Source organism: Schistocerca americana, chromosome 2 (assembly GCF_021461395.2).
Source record: "Schistocerca americana isolate TAMUIC-IGC-003095 chromosome 2, iqSchAmer2.1, whole genome shotgun sequence".
Lineage (NCBI taxonomy): Eukaryota > Metazoa > Arthropoda > Insecta > Orthoptera > Acrididae > Schistocerca > Schistocerca americana.
This window is the reverse complement of record NC_060120.1, coordinates 874624651-874648147: the sequence shown is the minus strand read 5'-3', so window position 1 is coordinate 874648147 and position 23497 is coordinate 874624651. Positions and strand designations below refer to the sequence as shown.

The window sequence follows — 23497 nt, the reverse complement described above, 5'->3', positions numbered from 1 at the left end:
CATTTAGCTTTAAACTGCTTCCGCAATGACATATTTTCATAAAACCTTTCATCCCCTTAGGGGCTCAATTTTCAAAAACACTGAATAACGTATTTTTTTATTTGTAACCGAGAAGTCAAATGCCAATGTTCATAGATGTAAAACTTCCTGGCTGATTAAAATTGTGTGCCGGTCCGAGACTCGAACCCGGGACCTTTGCCTTTCTTCCACGAGTGCTGGTTCTGCAAGATTCGCAGGAGAGCTTCTGAGAAGTTTGGAAAGTAGGAGATGAGGTACTGGCGGAAGTAAAGCTGTGAGGATGGGGCGTTAGTCGTGCTTGGGTAGCTCAGTTGGTAGAGCACTTGCCCGCGAAAGGCAAAGGTCTCGGGTTCGAGACTCGGTCCAGCACACAGTTTTAATCTGCCAGGAAGTTTCATATCAGCGCACACTCCGCTGCAGAGTGAAAATCTCATATCAAAGTTCAAATGGCTTTGAGCACCATGGGACTTAACTGCTGACGTCATCAGTCCCCTAGAACTTAGAACTACCTAAACTTAACTAACCTAAGGACATCACACACATCCATGCCCGAGGCAGGATTCGAACCTGCGACCGTAGCGGTCCCACGGTTCCAGACTGTAGCGCCTAGAACCGCTCGGCCACTCCGGCCGGCGTGAAAATCTCATTCTGGGTTCATAGAAGTAGCTTTAAAATTGCTTAATTAGTTCCTTAATAATGATATATTTTCAAAAAAAATTTCACTGTCTATTTCATCCCCATAGCGTTAAATTTCCAAAAATGCTGAAACACTTATTTCTTTATTTCTGACCGCGACACCAAATACCGATTTTCGTAGGTCTAGCTTCAAAATTGCCTTAAAAGTGACAGTTTAAAAAAAATTCAGCCCCTATTTCACCCCCTTAGTGTTGTAATTTCGAAAAATCCCTTCTTAAATGACGCATGCAGTGTTAAGGTTTGGTAGGGTTGTTTGGGGGAACAGACCAGACAGCGAGGCCATCGGTCTCATCGGATTAGGGAAGGACGGGGAAGGAACTCGGCCGTGCCCTTTCAAAGGAACCGTCCCGGCATTTGCGTGGAGCGACTAAGGGAAATCACGGAAAACCTAAATCAGGGTAGCCGGACGCGGGATTGAACCGTCGTCCTCCCGAATGCGAGTCCAGTGTGCTAACCACTGCGCCACCTCGCTCGGTGCTGTGTTAAGGTCCACAGTTCACCAGATTTCAAGCTTCCATGCGTAGCGGTTTTGCCTGAGCGTTGATCATTCCAGTCAGTCAGGACATTGCCTTTATTTATTGTGTGTGTGGGTGTGTGTGTGTGTGTGTAGTTACGTGTTTTAGCTCCACACTAAAATACAGGAGGACCTATTGACCATCCGCCTCAGGACAGATGATGTGTTGCTTTGAGACTCAGGTCGCCTTGTTGTTGTGTTGCAGGACTGCCGAGCATGCGCGACAGCTTCACGCACCCGGTGCACGTGTACGAGGGCGACGACGCGCTCATCACGTGCGTGGTGCGCGACGTGGGCGACAACACGGTCATGTGGAAGAAGGAGGACCGCGAGCGCCACAGCCGGCGCGTGCTCACCGCGGGCGACGCGCGCGTCACCGGCGACCGCCGCTTCGACGTCCTGCACGACGGAGGTGCGTACGTGCAGATGTCTCCACTCGCTCCGCAACTGTCTCACACTAAATACGTTTTCTTACCGGCGGCACGCCCTCGTAACATTCAGTTCCAATTGCAAAAATAGTGATTCTTTCCTAACCACAACAGACTTTACATTTTTCTGAAGTCTATAGCCAGTAGTTGTTAAGTATTTTATCAAATGTATGACACGCACCCATCTGTCATTAGTACTCGATTCCGTTAAAAATCATTGTCACAGCATAAAACTTCATACACAAGGGGCTGCAAAATACTAACGCGAATTCTTTACAGACGAATGGAAAAACTGGTAGAAGCCGACCTCGGGGAAGATCATTTTCGATTCCGTAGAAATACTGGAACACGTGAGGCAATACTGACCCTACGACTTATCTTACAAGATAGATTAAGGAAAGGCAAATCTGCCTTTCTAGCATTTGTAGACTTAAAGAAAGCTTTTGACAACGTTGACTGGAATACTCTCTATCAAATTCTGAAGGTGGCAGGAGTAAAATACAGGGAGCGAAAGACTATTTACAATTTGTACAGAAACCGGATGGCAGTTATAAGAGTGGAGGGGCATGAAAAGGAAGCGGTAGTTGGGAAGGGAGTGAGACAGGGTTGTAGCCTACCCCCGATGTTATTCATTCTGTATATTGAGCAAGCAGTAAAGGAAACAAAAGAAAAATTCGGAGTAGGTATTAAAATCCATGGAGAAGAGCCGGCCAGAGTGGCCGTGCGGTTCTAGGCGCTACAGTCTGGAACCGAGCGACCGCTACGGTCGCAGGTTCGAGTCCTGCCTCGGGCATGGATGTGTGTGATGTCCTTAGGTTAGTTAGGTTTAATTAGTTCTAAGTTCTAGGCGTCTGATGACCTCAGAAGTTAAGTCGCATAGTGCTCAGAGCCATTTGAACCATGGAGAAGAAACAAAAACTTTGAGGTTCGCCGATGACATTGTAATTCTGTCAGAGACAGCAGAGGACTTGGAAGAGCAGTTGAATGGAATGGATTGCGTCTTGACAGGAGGATATAAGATGAACATCAACAAAAGCAAAACGAGGATAATGCAATGTAGTCGAATTAAGTCGGATGATGCTGAGGGAATTAGATTAGGAAATGAGACACTTAAAGTAGTAAAGGAGTTTTGCTATTTGGGGAGCAAAATAACTGATGATGGTCGAAGTAGAGAGGATATAAAATGTAGACTGACAATGGTAAGGAAAGCGTTTCTGAAGAAGAGAAATTTGTTAACATCGAGTATAGATTTAAGTGTCAGGAGGTCGTTTTTGAAAGTATTTGTATGCAAGTGAAACATGGACGATTAATAGTTTGGACAAGAAGACAATAGAAGCTTTCGAAATGTGGCGCTACAGAAGAATGCTGAAGATTAGATAGGTAGATCACATAACTAATGAGGACGTGTTGAACAGGACTGGGGAGAAGAGGCGTTTGTGGCACAACTTGACTAGAAGAAGGTATCGGTTGGCAGGACATGTTCTGAGGCAGTAAGGGATCACGAATTTAGTATTGGAGGGCAGCGTGGAGGGTTAAAATCGTAGAGGAAGAACAAGAGATAAATACACTAAGCAGGTTCAGAAGGATGTAGGTTGCAGTAGGTACTGGGAGATGAAGCAGCTTGCACAGGATAGAGTAGCATGGAGAGCTGCATCAAACTAGTCTCAGGACTGAAGACCGCAACAACAACAACACAAGGGGCGTGCAATAAGTATTACAACACTCTTTTTTTCGGACACTTCCGGTTGAGAAAAAGCGGAGTTTGTTGCGGCGAAGAACCAAAGCACAACAGAATTCGTAGGCGCTTGCGGAGGATCTACGGAGACCTGGCAGTGAATAACAGCACGGTAAGTCGTTGAGTGGGGCTTCTGTCAACATCCCAACAAGGTCACGCCAACCTCTGCGATCTACTGCTTGCCGGCCGGCCGCGCGCAGCTGTTACTCCTGCAATGTTGGAACGCCGGACACTCTCACTCGATGTGATCGACGGATAACAATCGTACACCTCGCTGCACAATTTAACGTCTTCGTTGGTAGTGCTAAAACACTCGTCCAGCAATTGGGTCCTCAGTTCAAATGGCTCTGAGCCCTATGGGACTTAACATCTGAGGTCATCAGTCCCCTAGAACTAACAACTGCTTAAACATAACTAATCTATGGACATCACACACATCCATGCCAGAGGCAAGATTCGAACCTGCAACCGTAGCAGTCACGCGGTGCCGGACTGAAGCAGCTAGAACCGTTCGGCCACCGCGGCCGACCCTCACTGCATAAAAGAGCACCATAAAGAGTAACGAATTGCTTCCGCTTTGGGAGGCTGATACTGACCATTCTTTTTGTCGAACATCGTCACTGCTTCATGTCCTTCCTCATGATGCAACACTCAACTCTGAACCGTATTGTACTATCCTCTGGAAATTGAAGAACTGACTTCAGCGTGTTCGTTATCAAAAAAAATTACCTCCATGATAACGCAACACCTCACAGCAGTCTGCGCTCCAAGTAGGAGCTCACAAAACTTCATTGGAGAATAAATTTCTTTTATTTCCGTCAGTAATCACAATGATCTAAGGACCCAAAGGTTTGTGATCATTCACGAAAATAAAAAAAAAAAAAACTGAAACTCTCTGGCAGATTAAAACTGTGTGCCAGACCGAGACTCGAACTCGGGACCTTTGCCTGTCGCGGGCAAATGGTCTACCATCTGAGCTACCCAAGCACGACTCACGACCCGCCCTCACAGCTTCAATTCCGCCAGTACCTCGCTTCCTACCATTCTAACTTCACGGTAGCTCTCCTGTGAGCCTTGCAGAACTAGCACTCCTGGAAGAAAGGCCATTGCGGAGACTAGCTTAGGTCCCGAGTTCGAGTCTCCGTCAGGCACACAGTTTTAATCTGCCAGGAAGTTTCATATCAGTGCACACTTCGCTGCAGAGTGAAAATTGCATTCTAAAAAGAATTGTTCTAAACTTCCTCGATCACTGTTTTAATCCGAGACTACGTCGCAGCCGGCCGAAGTGGCCGAGCGGTTAAAGGCGCTACAGTCTGGAACCGCACGACCGCTACGGTCGCAGGTTCGAATCCTGCCTCGGGCATGGATGTGTGTGATGTCCTTAGGTTAGTTAGGTTTAAGTAGTTCTAAGTTCTAGGGGACTTATGACCACAGCAGTTGAGTCCCATAGTGCTCAGGGCCATTTGAACCCACTACGTCGCAGCTTGCTAAACTCCATTGGACAGTTCTTCCTCTTACACTCTACAGCCCTGACCTCGCAGCTTCCCACTTCTATCTGTTAGGCCCAATTAAGGATTCACTCTGCAGGAAGCAGTACGTGGGTAACGGAGAGGTCATTGATGCAGCAAGACCGTCCAGTAGAATGATACCATGCAGTCATACAAGAGCCCAACAGAGTGGCGTAAGGTCATCGACCTGATCGGAGATTATGTTGAAAAATAGGGTTTTGTAGCCAAAAGAATGGTGAATAATATGGTGCACTTTGAATAATCTTGAATAAAACCAATCTGTTTTCAGAAAAAATTTGTTGCATTACTTATTGAACCCCCCTCGTCTTATTATACATCATTTCACGTCATATCTTTCTTTTTAGTCATCACTCATGACAGGATTGTTTCGGGGCCCCAGGGATTCTATCTTGCGCTAACATCTTCTCAGTGTAGCACTTGCAACGTACGTCCTCAATTATTTGCTAGGTGTATTCCAATCTCTATATTCCGCTTAAATTTTTACCCTCTACAGCTCCCTCTAGTACTATGGAGGTTATTGCCTGATGTCCTCTCAGCATGTCGCTTGTTACTTTCAGTCAGTGTTTTCCATATGTTCGTTCCTTCGCCTCTTCTTTCCTTACCTTATCAGTCCACCTAATTCTCAACAGTCTCCTATAGCATCACAACTCTTCGATTCTCTTCTGTCATAGCCATATACTACTCTTATTGATTCATCCCCATCAGAACCGGATGCATTACATAAAATACAACGGATTTTATGCACTTTACTTGAAAACGTACTACTGAACCTGAGATTACAATGATATCTCAATTACTCGTATTCTGTACCAGTCAAGATCAAACTAGGTTGTTAATGCTCCACTGAAGTTTTATCCTGTGTCCATTTGAAACGTTCCTGTCGCCCATCCTCGGAGCTTCTGTGACGAGTGTCACTCACGGTCGTTGTGGAAATCCACGCTCTTTTAGTGACGTCTGTTGCACGAGACAAATTGCACCAAGTACTACTCTGCAGATTTACTCGGAATCATTTGTTGGCGGACCCGTGTTAACCCACTGCACTGCTACACTATGAAGGCAGTCTACATGATGGTCGCTTTAACACGCTACTCAGGCTTAAACTTCTCACAGTGCCAAAGTCGGTAATTAAAGCCCAGCAGCTATCTACCAATTTCAGAAAGATTCCAATCCGAACACTGGACTGGAAAATATCTCCGTCAACAGTACATTCACTGCCACGACCTGGGCATCTAGCAACCTCCGCAGACAGCAAAACAGGAAATAGTTCAAAGTCAACAGGTGAAATCTACACAAAAGCAGCACACTTCAAGTTGCCACGAAGCATTCAGCTTCGGTTACCCTCGCCAAGTCGCGCCTGAATGTAGGCAATCCAATGAACATATTTCCAAAGCGGGCTGTCGTCGCTGCGCCTTACTGGGTAGCAACAGCAAATTCAATGAACTGCACACGAGTTCTCTCCTACACGTACTGAGGCTTGCCGCGGCACACACGGTCTCCACACTGAGCACGTGTAACGTGAGTAAAAAATTTGGAGAGTTGCTCTGTCCACTGACAGCTGTCAATTTACCGCATTTCTTGTAATTTCCGTGGAGTCATCTTCTGAAACCCTTCTGGTAATTACGAATAATTGTGTCTTCAGTGTCACTATTAAGTAACGGGACAATTTTCAGTGGGTGATGCCTGACAAGAAAAGGACCACAAACGTTCACATCAACGTATGTCTGGAGGTGTGTGATCAGTACTATTGATACATCACGTTAAATGACATCAGTTATGTTATATTATTCAAGATGTTCTAAATAGCCACCACAAGATATTTACATGTCACCTCACAGACCGACTCACTCTTTTGAGTATATTCCAGTCTGTAGCAGAATCGCCTCACAGGCTACACGGACACTCTGTTCAAGCATCTGAACATCAGTAACTGGTCCAACACACACATTTTTCAGAGACACCACCAGTAAAAATTAAGGAAATTTAAGTTCGGTGTCGTCTGGTGATGATTTTGTTGAGATGTTGACAAATGATGGTGCTCTATCACACATAAGCCACGCAACCTATCGCACTGGTTAGGCACATTCACAAGCAAAAGAAGCAGAGCGTCCCTCGGGAACACGTAAGTGTGTCCACTAAGGCGTTGTGATGAAACAAATCGTACAAGTAATTGGTCGGCAGTAATACCCGAACATTGATACTAAACCGTGCCTGAGGCATCCCCCAAGGATATGCTGTAGTTCGCAGATGAGGACTGTGTAGGTTGCTGTGTAGGTCGCTTCGTCGGTGAAAAGTATTGACGAAAAAAAGATCCAATAATGATGGTGGCCTACTGCGATGACCAGTGACGGTTATGAAACACCGCGCGATAAGGACGTTATACAATGGTGGCACGCGTTTTTTATCGTTCGCGGATATCGGGATCCAATTCGTTACAATTGCTTTATTGCAAACTTATCGACCATTTGTGGACATTTGTCCATTTCTACGATTCCGTAGCTCAGTCGGTAAAAGCGGAATCATTATAAACTAACTCGTCTGTCTGTCTGTCTCTTAAGAACCATTTTTCTCATGAGCTGGTAGATGTATGAAGTTGATATTTATGTCAAATACTAAAGTCTGCGATCGCTTGACGTTGTAAAAAATTTAAGCTTATAAGTCAATGCAATAAAAAGACATGGCCATTTGTGGCAGATATATTGAGGCACGCAATCACATTCATCAGAACCTATAGATAAGCTATCTATATCCACAATCAAGTCTGTACGGAGCCCTCAGAGCCGCTAGTCCAACTCGCACTTGCCCCCCCCCCCCCCCTTTTTTTTTTTCCAACAGCCTCCTGACAGGTTTGATGCGCCCCGCCACGAATTCCCCTCCTGTGCCAATCTCTTCATACAAAATATAACTTGTACCCTACGTTTTCAGTTACTTGCGGGATATATTTCACTCTGTCATTCTCCTATACGTTTCAACATCTACAGCTATGTCAAGTGTCATGAAAGTAATTCTTCAAGTACGATATAGCAGTGCCTGTGTTATTCTGATTGCGATGGTCCAATGGAACAGGCACTGCAGCGTTCACACCGTTACGAAACATATCAAATCAATTCGTAATTGCGAATAAGAACTACCATTTGCTGTAGAACGGAACGACTCCAATGAAGATTTATGTTGAACCGGGACTCAAACCTGGATTTCCCACTTATCACGAGCAGTCGCCTTATAATTTGGCTATTCACGGCCAGACCCAAACTTCCATATGTCGTCAACCATGCGTCTACGACCTGCACTCGTACATCCATTATATATACTCCCGTACAGGACCGGCGTTGTACTTTACAGTCACTTGCCCGGTATCGGCAGATAAATACGATATTGCGGAGCCCCTGTTATTCTGATTGCGATGCAAAGTTCCTTTGGGCATGCATGCATGTCCGAACGACGTAGACACATGGTTGACGACGTATGGAAGTTTTGGTCTGGCCGTGAGTAGTACACGGATAGCCGAATGGTAAGGCGATATGCGAGAAATCCACGTTCGAGTCCTGGTCCGGTACAAAACTTTCTTGGCGTCATTCCATTCTACAGTTTACGGTAGTCTTTATTCGCAATTGCGAATCCATTTGATGTGATTCCTGATGCCCTGTCATCAAGTTCCTTCATCTTGTCAATATTCTCCCCATATTTCTCGCGAGGCCGTTTCTGTGGAGAACTGCATCACTTCTTGTCAGTGTACGTAATTTTCGACATTCTTCTGTAGAACCATTTCTCAAATGCTTCGATTGCATTATTTTCCACTTTCCTCACAGTCCATGGTTCAATTCCGTATTATATTCTGTGCTCTACACACATTCTCAGAATTCTCTTCCACAAATTAAGGCTCATGTTTGATACAAGCAGACTTCTTCTGGGCAGGAATACCTTATGTACTTGTGCTAGTCTGTTTTTTATGCGGTCCTTGCTTCGTCCGTCCAGTGTTATTTTGCTTCCAAGATAGTAGAATTCCTTTACTAATTTTGGATTGCGCTCCCTAGGTTAACCAAAGCTCCTTTGTGCAATTCGTCATTAATTTAGTTTCCAGAATGAGATTTTCACTCTGCAGCGGAGTGTGCGCTGATATGAAACTTTCTGGCAGATTAAAAGTGTGTGCCGGGCCGAGACTCGAACTCGGGACCGTTGCCTTTCGCGGGCAAGTGCTCTACCAACTGAGCTACCCAAGCACGACTCACGCCCGTCCTCACAGTTTTACTTCTGCCAGTACCTCGTCTCCTACCTTCCAAACTTTACAGAAGCTCTGCTGCGAAATCTCATTCTGGAAACATCCCCCAGGCTGTGGCTAAACCATGTCTCCGCAATATCCTTTCTTTCAGGAGCGCTAGTTCTGCAATGTTCGCAGGAGAGCTTCTGTAAAGTTTGGAAGGTAGGAGACGAGGTACTGGCAGAAGTAAAGCTGTGAGGACGGGGCGTGAGTCGTGATTGGGTAGCTCAGTTGGTAGAGCACTTGCCCGCGAAAGGCAAGGGTCCCGAATTCGAGTCTCTTACCGGCACACAGTTTTAGTCTGCCAGGAATTTTGATTAATTTAGTCTTTCTTAGGTTTACTCTCAATCAGTAGTGTGTGCCCATTAGACTGTTAATTTCCTTTAACAAGTTCTGTAATCCTACTTTACTTTGACTAACAATGAGGACAGCAGTGTCATCACGTAAGCTGCGATATTAAAGAACCTTCAACATCGCAGCGCGTCAGCAATCGTTGGTTAATATATTAAAAAACCAGAAACCCACCTCGATTGCGAAAAATGCACCTAGTGTTAACCTAGGTTTCGGCGTAGATAACTGCACCCTCTTCAGAACAATAAAACCCACAAGTGCCTAAGAAGACCTTTGTCAATGATTAAAAGAACACCATGGCTATACATTTATAAACGAAAAAAAGGAAAACACAAACAGTACATATGCACAAAGTGTAAACCGTTACTTAACTTAATGTTGTAACCTCCACATCACACCGGCCTATGTTCGATGGGCCATGACCCGCCATAAACGCCGAAACCTAGGTTAACACTAGGTGCATTTTTCGCAATCGAGGCGGGTTTCTGGTTTTTTAATATAAGCTGCGATAGACTGACATGAACTTTTTTGTAGCTCCTCGTGCCATGAAGAGCCTGTTAAAAATTGTCCCCCCACTTAATATTCAGCTGCACCTGGCGTTCTCGTCACGAACTTCCACCCGTCCAGCCACCGGTGCCTCACGTTGTTAGTTAGCGACGCGGTCTCAGAGCTGCGGCCGTCTACCTACGGACGCGACGCGGCGGCACTGCGCGACCACAGCAAACAGAGGCCCGGTGGGAGTGCGAGGAGGCGGCCCGCCTGTGTTTGCTCCGGTCCTAAGACGCGGCGCCGCCCCCGCAGCCGGTACTCCGCGCCAAGTGAGTGGATTATCGCCGCGGCCGCAAACAGGCGCCACGGGGCGGCCGCGGCGCCCGCTCGCTCAAACACCCGCCGCCTGATAATCGCCAAACTGCGACTCGTAATGAGATTAGCGAACGCCCACCTCGCGCTGTTTGCGCAAGTTGGCGGATTGGAGCGTAGCTGCCGGCTCCGATTCCCGCAAGCCTCCCGCAGCCGCAGCTTTACGGTTATCGGCGAGTGTGGCCAGCCGTGCGTTGCCCCGATTACAGCTCCTGTCACAGTTTCTAACCCTATGTCCTGTAATCGTACTTTACTGCCCGACCATTCGTCCCCAAGTACGACGCCCATTAACAGTTGCAGCACCAGGAACGAAACCAAGTACCTAAATTTTGCTTGTGGTGCGTGTACAATAAAAAAGAAATTTTTATGGAGTTCAGAGAAATGTAATACACACAGCAGCCATCTAGAACGGCCTTATGGATGGCGGAAGGCAACATTTCACACACCCGGCCGCTCAGAATCGACACGAGAAGGCCTTCACTTGGGGCGTTGACTCCCACACATTTTACCCCCGGAAACGATAGTTTCCAATACGAAGAGCCACAGGACAACGTTACCGTTCACATTCCTGCTACTTCCTGCGCTTTTCAACCCTACGTCCAAAGACATTGTGGGGCTGCAACTCCATTGAAAGCGATCTGACCGTTTTGGTGTGTAATGCGTCCGCTATTTTTGTTCTAGGGGCTTTTCAAAACCATTCGATGAAACCTGAACGTGATCTAGAGCAGCAAAGAGGTTTTATGTTTTTTCAGTACTTCTGCTTCACGCCCTCCTGTGGCATGACCGTCGGCCTGGGTGGCCGAGCCGTTCTAGGCGCAACAGTCTGAAACCGCGCGGCCGCTACGGTCGCAGGTTCGAATCCTGCCTCGGGCATGGATGTGTGTGATGTCCTTAGGTTAGGTTAGGTTTAAGTAGATCTAAGTTCTAGGGGACTGATGAACTCAGAAGTTAAGTCCCGTAGTCCTCAGAGCCATTTTTTGTGGCATGACCAAGAAGGGGTGAGGAGGCTACATTATCATGTGCATGAATAAAACGTAAAAGAATCCTTCTAAGACTGCCTAGTTCGGCAATACCTTCGGTGGGACCCACACACCAATTTGGAGTACTTTAAAAATACACCTCTCGGAAACTTAAACATCAATGTAGCCTCACGGCTGCTGTTACACCTGAAGGTAGGCAAACTCAGCCTAGGGGTGTATTAGGGATTGCCTAACCTCCGACGTTAGAGCAGCTGCGAGACCAAATGTATGGCCGGCCGAAGTGGCCGTGCGGTTAAAGGCGCTGCAGTCTGGAACCGCGAGACCGCTACGGTCGCAGGTTCGAATCCTGCCTCGGGCATGGATGTTTGTGATGTCCTTAGGTTAGTTAGGTTTAACTAGTTCTAAGTTCTAGGGGACTAATGACCTCAGCAGTTGAGTCCCATAGTGCTCAGAGCCATTTGCGCCAACCAAATGTATGTCCAAGTTTCCGATAGTACATTTTTAAAGTGCTCGACAGAGGCGCGTGGGTCTCAACGAGGGTGTTTCCGAACTAGGGCTGCTGTTTTATTCACGAACCTGTTAACGTAGTATACCCTCACCCCCTCCTCCACCCCTTCCATCCTTCTTTTGTGAGCACGTCACAGAGGAATCAGAATCAGTGAAAAAGCATGAAAGGCCTTTGCTGCCTCAGATCACGTTCAAATTCCTATTGGTTCCACCTTGTATACTTGGTTCCACCTTGTATGCAGAGCAAAATGCTGTGATCGTATTACGGTCCAAAATCGTCAGATCAAGTTCAAAGAGGTTGCAACTCCACGATGTCTTCAGAAAAGGGCTGAAACGCCCAGGGTGTAGCAGCATTGTCGATCGTTGTCAAGAACACAAGAACATCGTAATGTTGTTCATCGCACTGCAAACTATGGTTTTCGGAGGCAAAATGTGTGTCAATCAATGCCCCAAGGGCATATGAGACGCCGGCCGTCTGAAATTTTTCTCTCGGCCCGCTAAGTATCGCGGTTCTGACTTCCACCGCAGAGGCGGCAAAAGGGGTGAAATGTGGGTAAGAGAGGGTGTGACGACCTTCCCTGCGTGTTACGAGTCCACGCTGGCGTTGGGCAGAATTTGGGTGCATTAATCCAACTTAAGACTCGCATAAACTTCTGAGCTGTGGCTTTTCTTTCGCACCTGACGGCACCTTGCTGCGTGAATCGCTGCTGGGCCCGAGAGTGACGTCGCAGAGCGCCACGCTTTTGCGCCTTGGAGTCAAATTTTGAGAAGTAAGTTGGAATGGGAGGCAATTACAGGGTTTCTAAGAAGTGAATCTTAGTTTTGTTGCATAGTGCAGCTTGTCGCTTAGACCGGTGAGAGATGTGGAGAATGTGCTGGCCAGGGCAGCAGTCGAAAATTTTCTGTATCCAGAAAGGCCCGTACAGGACCTGCAACATGTGATCGTGCGTTATCCTGCTGAAATGTAGGGTTTCGCAGAGATCGAATGAAGGGTAGAGCCACGGGTCGTAACACATCCGAAATGTAACGTCCACTGTTCAAAGTGCCGTCAGTGAGAACAAGAGGTGACCGACACGTGTAACCAATGGCACCGCATACCATCACGCCAGGTATGGCGACGATGAATACACGCTTCCAATGTGCGTTCACCACGATGTCGCCAAACACGGATGTGACCATCATGATGCTGTAAACATCACCTGGATTCATCCGAAAAAATGACGTTTTGCTATTCGTGCATCCATGCTGCTGCAAACGTCGTCGACCTGTTCGTGCAGATGGTTGTTGACTTGCAAACGTCCCCATCTGTTGACTCAGGGATCGAGACGTGGCTGCACGACCCGTTACAGCCATGCGAATAAGATGCCTGTCATCTCGACTGCTAGTGATACGAGGCCGTTGGGATCCAGCTCGGCGTTCCGTATTACCCTCCTGAACCCACCGATTCCATATTCTGCTAACAGTCATTGGATCTCGACCAACGCGAGCAGCAATGTCGCGATACGAACTGCAATCGCGATAGGCTTCAATCCGACCTTTATCAAAGTCGGAAGCGTGATGGTACGCATTTCTCCTCCTTACACGAGGCATCACAACAACGTTTCACCAGGCAACGCCGATCAACTGTTGTTTTTGTATGAGAAATCGGTTGGAAACTTTCCTCATGTCAGCATGTTGTAGGTGTCACCACCGGCGCTACCTTGTGTGAATGCTCTGAGAAGCTAATCATTTGCATATCACAGCATCTTCTTCCAGTCGGTTGAATTTCGCGTCTGTAGCATGTCATTTTCGTGGTGTAGAAATTTTAATGGCCAGTAGTGTACCATTCCGCGTTCAAAGTCGTTTATTTCCCGGCGTGCGGCCATAATCACTTCGGAAATCTTTTCACATGAATTACCTGAGTACAAATGACAGCTCTGCCATTTCAACGCTATTTTATGCCTTGTGTACGCGTTATTACCGCCATCCGTATATGTGCATATTTCTATCCCATGACTTTTGTCGCCTCAGTGTGTAGTGAATGAGAAGCTCGTTGCGCGATCTCTCCTTGGAGAAATGGCATTTCAATGTTGAGTGTTTGTGAGAAGATCGCGGTACGTCTCAGAAAGTACTATGTCTACCTGCACATGATGGAATTCAATAACGGCACGATCGCCGCCTATCGAGAATGTGGTCCATCACTGCGCGACGGTGCTGCTCGCGTTGTTCGGGTTCTCACGAATGTAATGCGAATATGGAATCGATGGGTTCCCGAGAGCCGTTTTAGATGACGTACTGGATCTCAACGCCCTCGCGCAACTAGTTCGTGATAGGGTAAACATGCTGCCGAGCGGGATCGCACAGCCGCGTCATCACCCTCGAGTCAAAAAATGGACTTGTTCGTAGCAAGAAGAGTATCCACAAGGAAAATTACTCTGGAGCTCCACGGACTGTCAGCGCGGAGACTGCGGCTGCCTCTGATGTCAAGGCAGAGGGGAGCGCTCTGACAGCGATAATACTGGAAATAAAACAGCGGTACCGCTGTGTCTTTTGAGACTACGTTCTGCCAATTGAAGTACTTCTACTTCATCCACACTACGTTTATCTGTATTCTCAGATGAGATATGACTGCTGGGCACTTCACTAATCTCACGTAGTTCAGTGAAAACACGGGTAACATCCTTCACTCAGGTACCCTGCAGTTAGAAAATCTTCTACGGTATTCTTTATAAGCAGTAGCACCATTTGCATTACAAAAATCGTTCACAAACACCGTACCAGCGTACTCTGCTGTTTGTAAATACACTCCTGGAAATGGAAAAAAGAACACATTGACACCGGTGTGTCAGACCGACCATACTTGCTCCGGACACTGCGAGAGGGCTGTACAAGCAATGATCACACGTACGGCACAGCGGACACACCAGGAACCGCGGTGTTGGCCGTCGAATAGCGCTAGCTGCGCAGCATTTGTGCACCGCCGCCGTCAGTGTCAGCCAGTTTGCCGTGGCATACGGAGACGGAGCTCCTTCGCAGTCTTTAACACTGGTAGCATGCCGCGACGGCGTGGACGTGAACCGTATGTGCAGTTGACGGACTTTGAGCGAGGGCCTATAGTGGGCATGCGGGAGGCCGGGTGGACGTACCGCCGAATTGCTCAACACGTGGGGCGTGAGGTCTCCACAGTACATCGATGTTGTCGCCAGTGGTCGGCGGAAGGTGCACGTGCCCGTCGACCTGGGACCGGACCGCAGCGACGCACGGATGCACGCCAAGACCGTAGGATCCTACGCAGTGCCGTAGGGGACCGCACCGCCACTTCCCAGCAAATTAGGGACACTGTTGCTCCTGGGGTATCGGCGAGAACCATTCGCAACCGTCTCCATGAAGCTGGGCTACGGTCCCGCACACCGTTAGGCCGTCTTCCGCTCACGCCCCAACATCGTGCAGCCCGCCTCCAGTGGTGTCGCGACAGGCGTGAATGGAGGGACGAATGGAGACGTGTCGTCTTCAGCGATGAGAGTCGCTTCTGCCTTGGTGCCAATGATGGTCGTATGCGTATTTGGCGCCGTGCAGGTGAGCGCCACAATCAGGACTGCATACGACCGAGGCACACAGGGCCAACACCCGGCATCATGGTGTGGGGAGCGATCTCCTACGCTGGCCGTACACCACTGGTGATCGTCGAGGGGACACTGAATAGTGCACGGTACATCCAAACCGTCATCGAACCCATCGTTCTACCATTCCTAGACCGGCAAGGGAACTTGCTGTTCCAACAGGACAATGCACGTCCGCATGTATCCCGTGCCACCCAACGTGCTCTAGAAGGTGTAAGTCAACTACCATGGCCAGCAAGATCTCCGGATCTGTCCCCCATTGAGCATGTTTGGGACTGGATGAAGCGTCGTCTCACGCGGTCTGCACATCCAGGACGAAGGCTGGTCCAACTGAGGCGCCAGGTGGAAATGGCATGGCAAGCCGTTCCACAGGACTACATCCAGCATCTCTACGATCGTCTCCATGGGAGAATAGCAGCCTGCATTGCTGCGAAAGGTGGATATACACTGTACTAGTGCCGACATTGTGCATGCTCTGTTGCCTGTGTCTATGTGCCTGTGGTTCTGTCAGTGTGATCATGTGATGTATCTGACCCCAGGAATGTGTCAATAAAGTTTCCCCTTCCTGGGACAATGAATTCGCGGTGTTCTTATTTCAGTTTCCAGGAGTGTACATGCGCATGCTTAAACAATAGCATAGATTCACAAGCTGCGATATGGTCGCGAATTGAACAGTGACCCGAAAATAGAATAAATTTCCTTTGCTTCACGTCTGTGCTCACAAATTTTTATGTCATCAGACTACCGGTTTCGATCTATAAGAACTATCTTCAGATCTGCAGCAAAATATGGGAAAAAACACAAATACAACCCGCAGATTATCTATAGCTTAAAATAATAAAATAGATCATGAAACTTCCTGGCAGATTAAAACTGTGTGCCCGACCGAGACTCGAACTCGGGACCTTTGCCTTTCGCGGGCAAGTGCTCTACCAACTGAGCTACCGAAGCACGACTCACGCCCGGTACTCACAGCTTTACTTCTGCCAGTACCTCGTCTCCTACCTTCCAAACTTTACAGAAGCTCTCCTGCGAACCTTGCAGAACTAGCACTCCTGAAAGAAAGGATATTGCGGAGACATGGCTTAGCCACAGCCTGGGGGATGTTTCCAGAATGAGATTTTCACCCTGCAGCGGAGTGTGCGCTGATATGAAACTTCCTGGCAGATTAAAACTGTGTGCCCGACGGAGACTCGAACTCGGGACCTTTGCCTTTTGCGGGCAAGTGCTCTACCAACTGAGCTACCGAAGCACGACTCACGCCCGGTACTCACAGCTTTACTTCTGCCAGTACCTCGTCTCCTACCTTCCAAACTTTACAGAAGCTCTCCTCCGAACCTTGCAGAACTAGCGCTCCTGAAAGAAAGGATATTGCGGAGACATGGCTTAGCCACAGCCTGGGGGATGTTTCCAGAACTAAGGTTCGCAGGAGAGCTTCTGTAAAGTTTGGAAGGTAGGAGACGAGGTACTGGCAGAAGTAAAGCTGTGAGTACCGGGCGTGAGTCGTGCTTCGGTAGCTCAGTTGGTAGAGCACTTGCCCGCGAAAGGCAAAGGTCCCGAGTTCGAGTCTCGGTCGGGCACACAGTTTTAATCTGCCAGGAAGTTTCATATCAGCGCACACTCCGCTGCAGAGTGAAAATCTCATTCTGGAAACATCCCCGAGGCTGTGGCTAAGCCATGTCTCCGCAATATCCTTTCTTTCAGGAGTGCTAGTTCTGCAAGGTTCGCAGGAGAGCTTCTGTAAAGTTTGGAAGGTAGGAGACGAGGTACTGGCAGAAGTAAAGCTGTGAGTACCGGGCGTGAGTCGTGCTTCGGTAGCTCAGTTGGTAGAGCACTTGCCCGCGAAAGGCAAAAGTCCCGAGTTCGAGTCTCGGTCGGGCACACAGTTTTAATCTGCCAGGAAGTTTCATATCAGCGCACACTCCGCTGCAGAGTGAAAATCTCATTCTGGAAACATCCCCCAGGCTGTGGCTAAGCCATGTCTCCGCAATATCCTTTCTTTCAGGAGTGCTAGTTCTGCAAGGTTCGCAGGAGAGCTTCTGTAAAGTTTGGAAGGTAGGAGACGAGGTACTGGCAGAAGTAAAGCTGTGAGTACCGGGCGTGAGTCGTGCTTCGGTAGCTCAGTTGGTAGAGCACTTGCCTGCGAAAGGCAAAGGTCCCGAGTTCGAGTCTCGGTCGGGCACACAGTTTTAATCTGCCAGGAAGTTTCATATCAGCGCACACTCCGCTGCAGAGTGAAAATCTCATTCTGGAAACATCCCCCAGGCTATGGCTAAGCCATGTCTCCGCAATATCCTTTCTTTCAGGAGTGCTAGTTCTGCAAGGTTCGCAGGAGAGCTTCTGTAAAGTTTGGAAGGTAGGAGACGAGGTACTGGCAGAAGTAAAGCTGTGAGTACCGGGCGTGAGTCGTGCTTCGGTAGCTCAGTTGGTAGAGCACTTGCCCGCGAAAGGCAAAGGTCCCGAGTTCGAGTCTCGGTCGGGCACACAGTTTTAATCTGCCAGGAAGTTTCATATCAGCGCACACTCCGCTGCAGAGTGAAAATCTCATTCTGGAAACATCCCCCAGGCTGTGGCTAAGCCATGTCTCCGCAATATCCTTTCTTTCAGGAGTGCTAGTTCTGCAAGGTTCGCAGGAGAGCTTCTGTAAAGTTTGGAAGGTAGGAGACGAGGTACTGGCAGAAGTAAAGCTGTGAGTACCGGGCGTGAGTCGTGCTTCGGTAGCTCAGTTGGTAGAGCACTTGCCCGCGAAAGGCAAAGGTCCCGAGTTCGAGTCTCGGTCGGGCACACAGTTTTAATCTGCCAGGAAGTTTCATATCAGCGCACACTCCGCTGCAGAGTGAAAATCTCATTCTGAAAATAGATCATGATGAAAACGATTACTGACATACATGTGCATTTGCGCGTTTTAAATATGATGTGGCATACCTGTTTAATAAAAACATGTCCTAATATACTGAAGTCATAGTGGCATCGTCTAATGCTAAACACAAAATCAGCGCCAGCATCGTCAAACATACATAAATAATAGTATAAACAAGGGTCATCTTGTCAGCAGCACTACTGTTCAAAACAAACTGCCATACAATAACGAGAAAATGTTTGTTTTGCAGGTTCGCCAGATGTCGTTACTGTAGGCGTACAAATATTCTTCAACTACAATTGTACGATGTAAAATAAATGGGGATACAATGATTAAAATCTTTAATTTACCTATAACTAAATAAAGAAATGTCATGTGACTAGGACCTCCCGTCGGGTAGACCGGTCGATGGGTGCAAGTCTTTCGATTTGACTCCACTTCGGCGACTTGCGCGTTGATGTGAATGAAATTATGGTGATTAGGACAACACAACACCCAGCAATACAACACTCAGTCCCTCAGTGGAGAAAATCTCCGACCCAGCCGGGAATCGAACCCGGGTCCTTAGGATTGACATTCTGTCGCGCTGATCACTCAGCTACCGGGGGCGGACAATTTACTTATAAAGTGGCATTATAGTAATATTTCTTTTTCCTTTATTGAATTTCGATTCCCCCCCCCCCCCCAGAGGAAAGAGGGTCGGGCTGACAGCAGCTTAATACCCCGCTCGACAGCCAATAGATGAGTTAAAAAGCATAATGGGAAGATGACAAATAATATGTAAAAGCGATAAAACGGTGACTTTGTTAAAAACAGTAAAATGGCGGGAAGTTGCGGAAGTTAAAATAGAAAAAAACACGGGGATGACGGTGCTAATGAAGACACACAGTATGTACAAAGGCAACAATTAAAAAAACACGGCGACAGTGTGGGTTCTGCTCGCATCACTTTAAAAAGGGGGCACACAACACTGAACACTTAAACACTGCACCAGAGATTAGAGACGAAAATAATACACCACAGCCTTAAGCAGATGGAGGGGGGGGGGGTGGAGAACCTGGACGTATGAGGGGCAAAAAGGGTTGGGAAAGCAAAAAGGGGGGGAGAGCCGATGGATGGAGAGTACACAGAAAAAGGGGGAGGAGCAGGGTGGACGCGAGAAAAGGAGTGGAAGACGGTGAAGGGGAAAGAACATTATAGTAATAGAAAGCATTACAGCAATAAAAAGCAATGAAATAGAACACGACAATAGTTAGATTGTTAAAAAGGAAAAAGTTAAGAGACAGTAATTGACATACGCTCAAGTGGTGGTATTATAGATAATGACATAAATAATAAACAGCTTTCCGAATACACTGAATAATATAAAAATTACAAAACATATAGCTAAAGAAGCCCAATGAATGAAAACAGACTGCCGCACATAATCAGCGCCCTCTATTGGCGCTAACGCCAGAACGCCGCATAGGCGAGAAGTGGTTAGAGGAACGTGACCGCCAGAGGACCCCTCGTACCCTGCGTCATGCCGTTCCAAGAAAAAATGTGATAAAACCAAGAGCATATTTCAAGCCTAAAAATTCACATGTACGTCAGGAATACTTCTCATCACGGTCTATTTTATTGTTTTAAGCTGTAGACAATCTGCTAGTTGCATTTGTGATTTTTTTCCCATATTTTGTTGCAGATCTGAAGATGGTCATTATCTGCCGACACCGATAGTCTGATGGCACAAGAATTTGTGAAGTAAACGAAATTTATTCGATAAAATAGAGTCATATAAATGCGTAGTGTCTGTTCTTTCGGGCAATTCTCCCTAGTCTGGGATTCCTGCAGAAGGTCGGGCGTACTCGTGCATCCGCACTGAAGAAGATGGATCCACTGCCCATCTGGGCGAATCAGTTATATGAATGCTTGGTGTCTGTTCTTGGACATCTTCAGGGCGGATGCACAAGTACGTCCGACCTCCTGTGGAAATCTCAGAGCAGCAGCATGGAGGAAGGAGACAGGGTCTGTGGATAGGTGCCGCTCGGTGGGGATGTGGGTCGGCCGTGAGGCGTACTGAGAAAGTCTGCGCAATTGCGATTAACACTGTGTCCCGATTAATAATATGCTTCCCTGTAATGTCCCGATGCAGCTGAAGCTGACATCACTAACACCTTCCCTTTTCTTTCCTTCTTCCTCCTCCACCTTCCATTTACCTATTAAATAGAATTGGCCAACAAATTACATCACAGTGCAACAAATTAGCTAGGTTGAAATGTTTTCCTCGTCTTTGTGGTTGTAGATCTGACTCAATCGCGCAGTACGTATTTGTCATGAGTTGTGACAAAAACCTTGATATAAAATGTTGCTGTCTGCTATATCTGAACAGCGCAAGGCCGTTAGCAAAAATTATCACAGAAAACGCAAAACGAAGGTACAGACCTAGGGGCGATCGAAGTATCACTGCTTAATAAACATATTTATTGTCGTACTAAATGAGAGAGTACAACGCTCATTACCTTCTTTGAACTATAAATAACTGATCGTTTTGTTTGGCGCACCACTGCCATGTCATGGCATGCCGTGCCACATTACAGGTTGAAATATGGAATATAACCAGAGTGGCAAATTTTAAATACCTCGGCGCCTTGTTCAACAGGCATAATAAACTAAAACAAGAAATTAATCAATATGATGTCAATGGATGTAAAACTTATTTCAGTCTGAAACAGATAATGTCATACAAAAATTTGTCAGTTAAGACGAACTTAAAGCCTATAATGCAGTGATAGTATCAGTACTGTTATAGGAGACAGAAACGTCAAGCACATAAAAAAAGATGAAGTGAACCTGCTCATTATCGAACGGAAAATCATGAGAAAGATCTTTGGACCAATCCGCGAAGAGAAGACATGGAGACGTAGAAAGAATCAGGAACTTTACGACGTAATTAAACAACCGAACGTTGTGCGAAATATGAAAGCGTGGATATTGAGACCGCCAGGGGGCACTGCCAAGAGGACAGAAACGTGCCGAGATGAAGGGATGCGTGTGCCAAAAACTGATGAAACCCGTTCAATTGGAAGGCCCAGGAAGCAATGGCGGGAGGAATTGCAGAAGAAGGTTCAGAAGTTGGGTGTCGATGAGAACTGGATCCAAAGTGCACAAGATCGCCATCTATGGAGGAACATTCTAAGGTCAGCGCATGATTTTCAAGGTTCGTGATCGGCGATGTGATAATGACGGTATGTTTGGCCACTGTGCAAAATGGATACACTATCACGGTGAGAATAACTTACGTACTCAGCAGGTTACATTTGTTATTTGTGGGTTGCCTGACCACTGAAATGTTGTAGGATCTTTAAGTCAAGACTGGGTACACCAGTTTTCATTTGCTCGTCTGAATTTACGCAATTCACACACAAATTGACAGAGAGCAAGTTTCTATAAAGACTCAGCTGAAGCTACAGACAATGACGCTAACACAGGGGGTGGGGGGACCATATTGTATGGAAGACTGCATGGAGAAAACGCAACAAGATTTCGTCATCTGGGCAGCTAGCGAATTCAAAGTTAACGAAACAAACAAAAGTATTATAACCAATTAGACAATACAAGTTGCATGGCAGAACAAGTAAGTAGCGAGCTGCTCAGAATATGGAACATACTACCACAATCGCAACACTTATTATATTTGTCCAAAGAGCAGCTAACGTGCGCCTATCAGCAACAGACAGCGGCCAGAATACGAGAGCCCCCGGATCTTCGTTCACAACCGTCGACTGCTCAGTTTTCAAAAAATTTCACATGGAGGGAGTTACTCAATGCTGCAGCCAGTGTGACGATCGAGAATATCGTAATTCCACGTAAAAACGTGGGAACGCAGCAGAAACTTACCACTTTATGCGTGCGATAGGTGGTTGTTCTGGGTACTGATTTCTCAGGATCTGTGCACCCAAATTGCGTCAAAATATAATCACATGTCACTTCTAGTAAAATATATTTGTCCAATGAATACCCGTTTATCATCTCCATTTACTCTTGATGTAGCAATTTTAATGGTCAGTAGTGTACTTTGTGAGATTTATAGAGATGCTCAACCCACTAATACGTGTCACTTTTCTGTATGTCTTTCAGTTTTCACGCAGTCGTCTTCTGAAACCCCAGACATACTTATGAATAACACAATATTTACTATCCCTCCTCTACGAATGTTTCATAGAAGTAATTAGACGCAACTGGTATCGATGAGGAACAGATCTTGCAGCCCACAGTACGGGGGACACGGAAGGGGCGCCCACGATCGCAGCCCGTTGCAGCACCTGGGGAGACCTCGGCGCGGCGCGACCTACTTCTGTCGGCCGTCGGCTGTGGGCTGTGGGCGGGGTGACAGTTCTCCGATAGATGCCCGCCAGCCATCTGGCAGCGCGTCGCGGCCCTGTTGCGAGTTCACAAGTTTAGCAGCGCCGCGGCGATCGAAAGCAGCTGCAGTGCTAAAGTTAAACCTCACTCGCTGCACACTGGCTGCAGTGTCGCCACACGACTGCCTCACAAAGTTCCGAACGACACAGTCAAACATGTATTTGTTTATCGTGTTCTTGTTATTCTTTCTTTAACGTGCCCATTCTTTCCAAATGTTTAACACACTATTCTGTCTGAGAGTAGTTCCAGCTTTCAACGTTCAGCCCAACTGGACCACTATCAAAGACCTGTGTCTTTCTCATACAGCGCCCCACCGAGTGTGTCATGCGAGCACGATTTACCACACTGCTCACAGCTTCTATTTGCGCTTTCCTTTCTCCATATGCCTTATTTCCTGTCTCGAAGTAGGACAAGTAGAACATAACCGGTTATTTACAACAAATAAAATTTGCTTCAGCCACAGAGTCCGTTACTACACATTTCCGGTTTCGGAAGACTGATTCCCGTCTTCGGGCGTTGTACATGTAGTATAGGAAGGAGCATCTGCCTATTCTTTTTATCTTATTCTTTCACATTGACAAGGGGAAACATGCGATCTCTTGATTTAAAACATATGTGGATAAAAATCCTGCGTCATGAAGGGAAATTTTCTTTATTGTGTGTGTGTGTGTGTGTGTGTGTGTGTGTGTGTGTGTGTGTGGTTTGGGAACTTATGGGCGCCTAATGGCGAGGTTATCAGTGTCCTGGCATCGATGAAAAC

At 47.1% G+C, this 23497-nt stretch overlaps 1 protein-coding gene across 3 annotated transcripts in view; it reads left to right on the top strand.

Moving 5' to 3' along the window:
• Nucleotides 1-23497, top strand: part of LOC124595771 (Ig-like and fibronectin type-III domain-containing protein 1) — a 1092366-nt gene that overhangs the window by 904424 nt on the left and 164445 nt on the right. For all 3 annotated transcript variants that reach the window (XM_047134656.1, XM_047134654.1, XM_047134655.1), the window contains one exon: nt 1434-1640. In XM_047134656.1, coding sequence (XP_046990612.1) covers nt 1434-1640 — 207 coding nt within the window. The remainder of the gene's footprint in view (nt 1-1433; nt 1641-23497) is intronic.